General features: G+C 50.3%; 1 protein-coding gene across 1 annotated transcript; it reads left to right on the top strand.

The window, feature by feature from the left end:
* Positions 1-2,261: 2,261 nt before the first annotated feature.
* On the top strand, positions 2,262-7,557 carry CLEC3B (C-type lectin domain family 3 member B). Its single transcript, XM_054385034.1, has 3 exons — positions 2,262-2,379; positions 5,626-5,724; positions 7,133-7,557. Exons 1-3 carry the CDS (start codon positions 2,262-2,264, stop codon positions 7,531-7,533), a joined length of 618 nt encoding a protein of 205 aa, XP_054241009.1. The 3' UTR covers positions 7,534-7,557.
* Positions 7,558-11,777: the final 4,220 nt, after the last annotated feature.

The raw sequence follows: 11,777 nt of genomic DNA on the forward strand, positions 1-11,777 counted from the left end.
TTGCCTGCTTCCCTGTGCCCTGGAGCACTCCCCATAAGTACAGCTGCTTCTGCCCTCTCTTGAACCAGTTTCCTTATAGCTCACAGCTGTCTGACCAGGAGACCAGGCTTGAAACCAACCAGTAAAATGCTTTAACTGAGAAGTAAAATCTGTAATAGCACAGATTTAAAAGATCATGGACTAAACCCTGGGTTCTTGGTCTGATTATAGCCTTGCTACCTCTTACTAACCCTTCCATGAACTGGGTGTTGCTGTCTTTCCCCATGTGTGCTCCCTTTCTCTCTGAAGGGCTGCATGTGCCAGCTCTGAAGTTTGCTGCCTCTCCTTCAGCCCTGAAGGGGAAGGATTCTGTGTGGCCAAAACCTCGCTGCTGTCTTCCAGTTGTGTTAGTCCATCTAACAGTAAGTTCTATCTCTGGCCACCTCCCATGCCTGCCTCATGTAAGGAGTGTGAATCATTGGGGTCTCAAATGATGGCTGGCCTAAAGAGCCAACCTACAAAGGACCACTGATATCCCAGTCACTTAACTGGGATTGCAGCCTCAGGCTTCTGCAGGAGCCCAGGCAGGGATGAGCTGGGCACAAGCAAGGATCTTCCAGCTTTCACATGGTTGTTCCTTGTAGCATCTCTGTTCTGGAGCTGTTGCTCCTGCCAGGCAGGTTCAGGGTAGATGATCAGCTTTTATAATGTTAAAGATAAGTTTTGTTCAGTGTGCACAGGGCAGAGCTGGAGCAAAGCCCCCTGTGAGTAGGTGCTGCAGCCAGAGACAAGATTTTTGAGTCTACTTTTTAAAAAATATTTCTCGTTTTCAAGAAAAGCAATGCTGGCATTCAACACAGGACCTGCTGGGCGTTCAGGGAGAGGGCCCCTTAGTTGTACCCTCAGGTGCTCATGGAAAGCTGCCCTGCCCTTCTTTCAGCTGGGGACTGGCAGAAATGCAGCCCTCTGGCAGGTCCCAGCCATGCAGAAGCCTGTGGCTAGGGATCGCTGTAGGACTCCACTCCAGAGCCATCTGCTTGATACACAGCAAAGAGCAGGCAGGGCAGGAATCAAAGCAAGGGCAAGCAAGCAGCTCTGGGGCCAAGGAAAGCTGTGAGCTGCTGACATACCAAAAGGACCTTGAATGTGTAAATGTTACTCAAATGTCAAAGAAGGGAACACCTCTGTAAGCATGTAGGGGTCTGTCATCCCCTGGGCTCCAGCCCCTCTTGGGACAGTCCAGGCAGGAGCATAGCAAATTCCCCAAAGCACACATTCCCTGCCTTAAATCTGAGTGGGGTTGGGTGAGTGTGGCAAAGGGGAGTGATAAGCAAGCTTGCATCTCTTTGACCAAAAAGTTGGACAGCAAGAAAGCTCTGTTCAGGTGGGACGTGAGGGCTGGGCTTCCCTTACTCAGCAAAAGTGCAAGGCTATGGCCAAAGTAAATCCAGGCCAGCTCTTTTTGCAGCCACAGCCCTGTTTATCTCAGATCTTTTAGGTACCTGCAGTTCCAGTGGTGAACATTGTGCTGGGTGGCACCTGCCTGAAGTGTTCAGACAAGAGTTAAGGTTAATGGCTGCTGTGTGGAGCAGTTTGTTCTCAGAGCCCCATCCAACCTGACCTGCAATGTTTCCAGGGATGGGGCTTCTGCCACCTCTTTGGGCAACCTGGGCCAGTGTCTTGCCACCTTCACAGTAAAAAACCTTCTTCCTTCTATCTGGACTAAATCTCTCCTATTTTAGTTTCAAGCCAGCTTTCTTCTAGGCCCCTTTTAAGTACCGGCAGGCTGCTCTAAGGTCTCCCTGGAGCCTTCTCTTCTCCAGGCTGAACACCCTCAACTCCCTCAGCCTGTCCTCACAGCAGAGGTGTTCCAGCCTTCTGATCATTTTTGTGGCGTCCTCTGGACCACTTCCAACAGGTTGATGTGTGCTGTGTGCCGAGTCCAGAGCCGGCCCCAGCCCTGCAGGTGGGTTTCAGAGCCAGGCCATTTCCCTAGGAGCTGAAGACAATCGTTCAGTCCTTCCAGCTCCTCACAGCCTCTCCTCCTGTTTAGCTGAGCTGCCTTGCAGGACCTTCATTCCTTTTCTCTCTTTTTTTCCCAACCCAAACAAGCAGCTGAGGCACACAACCCCACTGGGATGTTCCCAGCCCTGGCTGCAGCTGCCTGTAGTGTGCCTCTGGCCGGGGCTCAGCGGGCGGCGTGCTGGGACGGCTCAGCCCTCTCTGCTCCAAGCCGGGGCTGAGGCAGCCATCAGAGCCGCTGCACCTCAGACGGCAGCGGCATGGCGCCCCGGGGAGCCTGCCTGCTCCTCTGTCTCCTGCTCTGCCTCCTCTCCCTCCACCACGTCTCCAGCCAGCAAAACGCCAAAGCCCGGCAAAAACCAGCAGCTCCCAAGAAAGGTAAGGAGGGGCACCACCTCCCCTGCCAGGAGACCCTGGGGGGTGCCACTAGCCCATTGAGCATTTCACAGTTCTGTGATGGAACTGCTTAGAAAGCATCTCAGATCCTAGCAGAAGGATTTTTTCCTCTGTGGGAATGCTTAGGTAGCCCTCCTGCAAAACAGTGAGGAGATGGAAATGCTTTGGGTGGGTTCCTACCTTGAATAAATTCACGGGACAGCTGGGTCTGAATTTCAGAGGGCAAGGCTTCTTCCTTGGTATCTCTGAGGTTCCCCCAACCCTTCCTCAACCAGAATGTCCCTTTCTAGGACAGCTGCCAGGCTGCTGTAGATGTGCAGGCATGAGCAGACAGATAATAGATGGTCAATTAAACAGCAACATGGATCTTCATTTAAAGCAAAGTGCCCTTGACATGTGTCAAGCCCTCCATCAGCTCTGCTCCTCAGGCTTACCAGAGGGCAGGGCACAAAAAAAGCTGCCCAAGTTTTCTTTTCCCTACCATTTTTTATTTTATTTCCTTCTTTTTCACTCTCCTCCTGTTTTCTTCCCCAACTCTATGCATATGAATGACAGGGGAAGGAACTGCAGGTGAGGAAGCAGTTTGTGTTGCTTGGGATCCTTCCCAATGTGTCTGATTGCATTGTGTGGGCTTGGAGCACTCCTGCTTGGAAGGAATCAGGGAGCAAGGGAGAAGCATCCCAGGAATTCACTTGGCAGGGCTGCTCTCAATGCTCACCCAGTAGCTATTTTTGTCAGATTCCATCCTTGAGAACTTTTTCCTTTTTCCCTTGTGAGGTCTTTCTATGAAATTATGGCAGAGCTGCTTTACTCCACAGCTGTAGTCTCAGGCTGTTCCCTCTGGGTGCAGGCAGGGTCCCTCTGCTGCACTCCCTGGAGAGAGCAGAGAGGGGAGGTCTTTGTTACTGACAGAGCTGGAATTCGTATTGCTGCAACTGCTATTTCTAAGTGATTGCTGACAAGAAAGTAGGGGGGAAATGGCCTTTTTGACAGGAAAGTTTGGCCTGTGATTTGAAAACATTTGAGGGAGGTGTTCTAAAAAATCAGAGCAGCTGGTGGCAGCTTTTTTACTGGCAGAGACCCGGGCTCAGCAGGATGGTCCCATCCCATCTTCATCTCCAGCCCAGGCTTTTTGCAAGCCCATCCCCATCCAAGCCCAGCTCAGCCCCTGCCCTTTGCTGGGAAGGATCAGGCAGGGTTGAAGCCACTGAGGTCTTTGGCTGGGTTTATTTTATTTGAAGCTCTGCAGCCAAACCACAAATGTTAGAAAATGAAAGCATTTTGCAAGCCAAGCTTTCATCTTTTTGGAGTTATTTTGTGTATTTCCTTTGTTACTTGTTGGTTTTTGGTTTTGGTTTGGGGGTTTTGTGTGTGGTTTGCTTTTGTAATTATTGCTTATATTTGGATCTGCTTCAGAACAAAAATGGTGCTGTTTCAACACAAAAATCCTAAACCATAGCATTTAGCAAATGCTGAGGCAGCACCTTCACTTTGCCTGCTCTTAGGATTTCCCCCCCCTCCCATTACTTCCCAGTTCTTTTTCCAGCTGCAGCAGTTCCAGTGATGGGGGGACAGGCAGGATTTGCCCTCCTCCAGTAGCCTTGGGGGTCTTGCCCAGAACAGGGCCCAGGGGTGGTGGGTGATAGACCTCTCTGGCTTTGGGGACCCACCAAGCCTGGGGATGGAGGTCCCTTTGAGCACAGCTGTGGCAGGATAATGGGGGCACAGGAGGGGTCATCTTTATATATGTTTAAGGTCACCAGAGAGGGAAATTTGAGTCCAGATGCTTGAACCAGTGGACAGGGACAGGACTCCTGCTGCTGCCCAAAATTTCAGTGTGATCCTGTGGTCTGGGTGCCCTTCTCTGACATTTAGACCAATACCAGCCTGGGTGCAGGGACCCACCCCAGCTTCTCCTGGAGCTGCCTGGTGGCAGAAGCTGGACTGCTGGCCAGACCTCATGAATCAGAGCACTGCTGAGGGACAGAAAACACCTCTGGATGGGAACAAAGCAGATGCTGCCTGCACAAGCAAAGCTCAGCAACCCAGATAGAGATCCAGAATGCAGAGAGAGAGAGTTAATCAAATTCAAGGGAAAAGGGCTTAGGTTGTTATCTGGCATAGAATTAGGACATGACAAACAGGGCATCAAATACTCCATGGAGTGGTTTGTTTCAGAAGGGACTTGAAAGGTCATCTAGCTCAACACCACACTGCAGGGACATCTTCAGCTGGATTTCTGGCCAGGCTTTCAAATGAGATTATTGTGAGCCCCATCCTTAGAGAATCACAGAATCATCCAGGTTGGAAGAGACCTTTAAAATCACTGAGTCCAAGCATTGACCCAGCACTGCCAAGTCACTCTTGAGCCATGTCCCTCAGCTTCATGTTTGCACAACTTTGAAATCCCTCCAGGGATGGTGACTTCCACCACTACCCTGGGCAGGCTGGGCCAAGGCTTTGCAACACTTTGTGTGAAGAAATTTTTCCTAGTGTCCAGTCTAAACTTCCTCTGGTGCAACTTGAGGCTGTTTTACTCTTGTCTTGTTACTTGGGAGAAGAGACCAACCCCCACCTCACTACAACCTCAGAACCTTCTGTGAGTGTCCTTTTCCTCTCACCCCTGCTTGCACCTCATCCTGCTGCTCACAGTGAGCCACACCTGGACTTTCTCCAGCTCCCATGGGCAGCACTGGCAACCCCCACACTGGCTTCAGAGGAGCAAACCCAAGCTGATAGCCTTGATGAAGGGCAAGCCTTGCACAGATGACAGCACAGAGACCAAACCTCCAGCACAGAACAGAAAACTCTGCCTGTGGACACAGGCATTGTACCAGCTCTGTAGCTGAAGCACAAACGAAGCGCTCTTGGTTCTCGTCTCAACATTCTGGTGCAAGTCAGTCTTCTGTGGGGACATCTTGTGGCCCAGGACTGGGAAACCAGGTGGTGAAGAGTGACAGGGCACTTAGGTAGCTACCAAGACGGCGTGCCACCTTGCATGGTGAGGATCCACCAGCAAACCCAGCTGGAACAAGCTGGGACACTTTGGTTGCTGTGGAACAGGCCAGTGAGGAAACACTCCTCTTGCTAGGTGTGTAAGACAGGCACTGGCTTTGCAGGTGCCTCTTGTTTGTTCTCTGAGGGCAGAGCTTGGGCAGCTTTGATGACAGGAACAGCTTCAGCTGCCTTCCCAGGGGACACAGGTGATGTTTATGCTTCCTCCAATAGATGGTGTGAGCCTCAAAATGATTGAAGACCTGAAGGCCATGATTGACAACATCTCTCAAGAGGTTGCTTTGCTGAAGGAAAAGCAGGCCCTGCAGACAGGTAAAGGGCTCACTGGAGAAGGCTTGGCTTTTGCTCTCAGAGAGGAGCTGTTTATGAAGAGACAAGAGGTGCTCAAGTGTCCCTCACCAAGGAGTCCATTACAGGGAGAGAGCTTGGGGAAGCAAAGCAAAACGTCTCACAGCAATTCTTACCTGAGTTGTGCAGCCTGTGGGTCTCCTCTTCACATGCTAGAGCTTCCCATTGGCAGAGCTGTGGGTATGTCCATGGCACTGAGCCAGGGGTTCACCTTCCTTCAGGAGTCAGAGGGGTGGGTAGCAGATTAGGCTGTGCTTTAGGCAAATGAAGCTTACTCCTTTGTCTGAACCATGGTGAAGTGGTGACCTGGTCTCCTGCACATACAGAGATGAGTCTCAGCATGCTTCACTGAACACATGCAGTCCCAAAAGGTCCACTCTCCAGCAATGCTCCACAGCTGCACTGGCAGCAATAGGAGAGGGACTTGCAGCACATTAAATAGAAACAAGACAAAAACACAGCTTAAGGGAGAATTTTCTTCTTACAAGGAACACAAGCAAAACCAAGGCTTTAGAGGCAAGCTCACACTCACTGGGTTGTGTTCTCATGTGTGGCCTTGCACTCTCAGGGTCTAGAGCATAAAAAACACATAAATTGATATTCTTAACAATAAAATCAGAGGCAAGTACAAGCATAATGCTTCTGATCAAAGCCTATTAAAAAGAACATTTTCCTCATGCTTGCATAATTAAGATTACTCAAATCACATTTTTTTCCCCAACACCCTGGAAGTGCCCACAGCCAACTTTGACACTAAAAATCTCATTGGAGAAAGCATAGCAGAAGCTGGGAAAGGCCATGATAAGGGGCAGGAGAACCATACCGTGCCTGTAGGCAGCAGAGCTCAGGGGGGTGACAGAGGCACCTTGAGGTCCATTTACCACAATGATCTGCAGAGAGAGAGGGCACAGACATGGGGGTGTGTGCAGGAGGAATCTTTTGCTACAAAGGGTCTAAGAGAAGGTTGTAGTTTGGCTACTGCACAATGCTCGTCAGTATCTAAAGGGCAGGGGTCAAAAGCATGGGGCCAGGCTCTTCTGGGTGGCGTTTGGTGACAGGACAAGGGGCAGAGGGCACAAATTGGAGCCCAGGAGATTCCTTATGAACATCAGGAGAAAATTCATTGGTGTGTGGGTACTAGAGCCCTGGAGTGGGCTGCCGAGAGAGGGATTCCAAACCCACCTGGGCAAGCTGCCGTGGGTGCCCGGGCTTTAGCAGGGGGCTTGGACTGGGATGATCTCCAGAGGTCCTTTCCAACCCCCATCATGCTGGCATTCTGCGATTTGCTGCTGCCGCTGCCACTTGCTGTGCACCGTTTTTAACCCCAATTCCCTTTTTGTCGTCTTGTTCTGTTTGTGTGGCACCCTCTCAGTCTGCCTGAAAGGCACCAAAGTGCATCTCAAGTGCTTGCTGGCGTTCCCGGAGCGGAAGCCGTACCACGAGGCGAGCGAGAGCTGCATCGCGCAGGGCGGGACGCTCAGCACGCCGCAGGGCGCCCAGGAGAACGAGGACCTGTACGAGTACCTGCGGCGCAGCATCGGCGCCGAGGCCGAGGTCTGGCTGGGCCTCAACGACATGGCCACGGAGGGCAGGTGGGTGGACATGGCCGGGGGCCCCCTGCGCTACAAGAACTGGGAGAGCGAGATCACCGCCCAGCCCGACGGCGGCAAGCTGGAGAACTGCGCCGCCTTGTCGGGGGCCGCCGCGGGCAAGTGGTTCGACAAGAGATGCAGGGAGCAGCTGCCCTACGTCTGCCAGTTCATGATCGTGTAGCAGCGGCGCTGCCCCCTGCCCGCCCACAGCCTGCGGCTTCCTGCTCAGCCAGGGGCCGTAGAACTGTAGGTGTGCAGGAGTAGCTACGCGGTCGCCCACGCTCGAGTAGCATCACTTTGCACGGAGTCCCCGCGGCTCGGCCGGAGCTCCCTGCCTGGCCGCACCCAGCCCCGTTAGCAGCTGCATTGCTCCTTCCAAGGCACGAGCTATGGATCTGGTTTTACACCCAGGAATTGGTTAGGGCAGCTCGGTGGGGTTCTGCAAGGAACCGTTGCAGCAGCCAAGCCTGCAAGCAGCCACCACGGTTGCCTGGGGCCGTCACTCTGCAAGGTCCTTTCCCACCTGGCTGAGCTTTGGTGGGACACCAGCATAGCTAGTGCCTGCTTTCTTCTCCTGTTTTGCTTCCCCATGACCCTGGCAGTGATCTAGGAGAGCTCCTTGCTCCTCACAGTGCCCCGACCCAGGCTCCTGGGGATCAAGGTCCTGTCTTGATGAATCGCTGGTGCTTTGCATCAAGAGATACAGTGGGGCTTATTGGCTGAGGGCTGGCTGCGCAAGGAGTTGCCCTGCTAGTCCAGCTATGCACATGAATCAGTTAACAAGTAAAAGGCATGGCCTGACTTACCAAGAGGGTGAGTGTCCTTCTCAGAAGCATTCCTTGCTCTGTTTATCCTTTCCTCAGTAGCCAGAAGCCAGTTTCACCAATTTCAGCTTTATTGAGGGGATGACTTGCAGCACAGAAATAGAAGATGAAAGTATGAGGTCCGTAACAGAAGCACAACACTATCAGGGAATATGCTGCCACACACAAAAAACAGCTGTGTGTGGAAAACAAACTTCAGAACAACTCACTTGAGCAGCCTTAGGAATCATCTGACCTGCTCAAAGTGATGGAAACCCAACTGAAATTGTACAGGCTTCGCTGATCCAGGCACAGTCCTCAGCAAACATGAGTCTGCTGAGTGCTGTTTATGCCCACAAAGTCAAACCCAGACTAAGGTCTGGCCTCAGCAACTTGGGTTTTTCTGAGATTAAAAAAAAAAAACACAAACAAAAAAAACACAAACAACCTGAAATAAACAGCAGTGATGGGCAACAAGCAGAGGCCACCCAACTGCTTGAACTGTATGGTGACTGGAAGCTATCAACAGTTCTTTGCAGCCCTGTATTGGGATCCGGGTCCTACCCCCTGTGATGCCAGGTTGGGAGTGTCAAGACACAAAGATCTTGGGAAGCCCATGGGAGAGGTACTTCAGTCTGCTGCTTTGGTTAAAGCCAGCCCAGCAGTGGGGCTTCCAAGGTGCTGAGTGGGAGCCTCACTGGAGGGCTCACGAAGCACACACACACACAAGGTGCACACTCCTGGGGCTGTCACTATTGCCACTGCACTGTTCAGTACAACAAAATAAAAACCTATGGCTTGCTGAAGGAATGGGTTTGTGTTAGTGTACCTGGAGAGCTTCCCTCTCCCTGCATTCTTCTCCAGAGCAGTGCCAGGGCTCTGTCAGGTGAGAGCCTCCTGCCCTGCAAAAAGACTGACAGGATCCCCATCCCAGTTCTCAGCCCATACATGGGAGAGAGGCAGGGAATCCTTGTATAGTTAACTAAGATTTCCTTCCTCCCCTTGCTGCTGGGAAGTTCGCCCTGGACCAGCCCCAGAAGAGATGTCCTTTCTTGCTCCCTGATTCATGGGTGGGCAGATGTGAATAGCTCAACCACAGCAATAGATCTGCTTTACTGGTAGAGCAGGATTGTCCATGGGCAGCCTGAGTTTCATCTGGCTTCATGTGCAGCATGGACACTGCTCTACTGCTGGGAAGACTTGGATCCCAACTCCCTGAGTGCTGAGCCACTGGAGGAAGATGAAAGGATGAAACTGGGGCAAAAGCGTGGAAAGCTTGAAAACAAAACAAACCCAACCATTACAGAGAATTTTTCCTGCTTTTAAACATTCACAGCATTGCTATGCCAGCCTAACACCACAACCCTGCCAGGAATCACAGAATGGTCTGGGTTGGAAAGGACCTCCAAAAGTCATCTAGTCCAAAGCCCTCTGCAGTCAGCAGGGGCATTCTCTCTAGTTCAGCCTGCCCAGAGCAAACCCCTGAATCATTTATATTTCTATGAAAGCTTCAAATATTTCACAACCCTTCTCTCCCCAGCAACCTGAAGATGTGCCTTTAAAAACAGCAATCCATGGCTGCACAGGGACAAAGACAAGGCACACCCAGCAGGACATTATTTCACCAAACCAGATGCTCTAGAAGCCCATTTGATTGGGCTAGGGCATTGGTGTAGCTACAAACAGTCAGACATGGAGGCTGATTTGCACACAGATAGACAGACATCCACTAGTGACTCCAGCTGGTGGTGGGGTTCTGCTTTATTTATCTTTAAAAAATATTAAGTCACAACTTTCCCTTAATGAAAAGCAACCTGGCCTGAATTCCTCAACTCTTAACTCCAAACATAGCGAAATAAGCACAGTGGTGGGCAACCTTAGCCTGGAAACCACTGTAAACTGGAGCTTTGTGTTGTTGTATCAAAAGCTTAGTTAAAATAGAACAAATCAAACATCACATCCTTCAAAAGATGGTGGTCAACATAAGCCCAGCCTCTATTACCCTTTCTTCAGCTGCTTAGAAAGAACATGAACTAAAAAAAAAAAAAAATCTCATCTAAGCAGCTGCAGAAACCAAGGTAGAGGAATTTCTCTTTCAGCCTTCTCATTCCTGTTTATTAATAAAAGTGAGAAACACTGACAGAAAAATGCCCCATGGGAGTACCCTGCTGAATATTCAGTGTGACAGTTCAGTTACCTGAGAAAAACAGATCCCAGCAGTGGAGAAATCTTCTGCAGTTCTCAAACTGCATTAAAACAAGCCAGCACAGTCGGAAATATGGGATCCCAGTGCCTAGCCACGGATCTGGGCTATACATCTCTGTATTAGAAGTGACAAACATAAGCAGGAAAATACCTGAAGCCATGGAAAGGCACGTGGAGCTTGCAGCTGCTTTGGTAGGTGATACAGAACACTGAGTCATTGTACTGAGTCTTGCACTGGGTCAGGCAGTCTCATGGACTGGGAATACCCTGTTAAATACATTTACACCTGAACACACAGCCAGCCTGCAATGCCAGGAGAGTTACCACAGCAAGAAATCCACCCTTTTTTTGATGTAAACAGTAAAGTACAGATATTTGACTTTCAGATACTGTTCTGAGTTTAACATTATTACATGCAACACTGAAAGTTTTCTGGCACCTCTGTGTATCACTAGGCAAGAAACAGTTGCGGTAAAACATTTGGAGATAAAGTCTCAAGTCATCAAGCCTAGTGCTGCACTCCAGATTGCAAACACCCTCAGCAACTGCACACCTGGCCAAGCCAGATGTTTGTAGAGAAAAGGCAACTTCAGTCATGTACCTGTAGCCCCCTGCATGAAGATCTGGCACTCAAGTTTTCGAAGGCACAGGATCTGAGGGGCATGACAACTATGGCACTTAAAAAATGAGCCCAGTTACCTAATGTCAAGAGGTGCCCTTCCAAAGGCACCTGAAGTCCAAGGCTCACTAGAAATGAGGAGCTGCCCCCACTGTTAAATTTAGATTGATTAAAAAACAAGAACAAACAACAAAGCAAACAAAAAATAACCTGGGCTTCCCTTTTGGCTTCACTCTCTCTCTTTACATTCCAGAGAAACATCCTGCTGGAAACCATTTGGGGTTTTTACCCCCTTTTTAAATCCTTATTAAACAGCCACCTCTAACAGGTGTAGAGAAAAGCATCAGTGAGCAGCTGGATGGCCACAGCCTTATTTCTTCATTGAATCCTCACTCTCGAGCCCATAGTACAAGACATCAGTAAAATGTAAATGCCACAGGCACCTGAAATGTAGTGCTGTGGACTTCTGAAACTGTTTTTTGGTTAAAAAGGAAAGGAAATGGAGTCTTTGGTGCAGGCTTACACAGTGCTATGCAAATGTAACAACACCAGGTGGAAATCACAGAAAACCTCTAACCTGTGACCTGGGAGAGCCCAAGCTCGAGCGTTGAAGCTGATCTGCACACATAGAGCTCTTCCAGATGGCACATATGGTCCTGCACCAGGCTTACACAGCCACCAGCAGCCTAGCTATGCTGAATACTCAGCAGCAAGGAGATGACAGTGTCCCCTCCTTCACTCAGACATCTGTGCAGCCTAGGGCTTCATTGAGACATCTGAGAGTTGCCAGCCAGCACT

Source organism: Indicator indicator, chromosome 11, assembly GCF_027791375.1.
Source record: "Indicator indicator isolate 239-I01 chromosome 11, UM_Iind_1.1, whole genome shotgun sequence".
Taxonomy (NCBI): Eukaryota; Metazoa; Chordata; class Aves; order Piciformes; family Indicatoridae; genus Indicator; species Indicator indicator.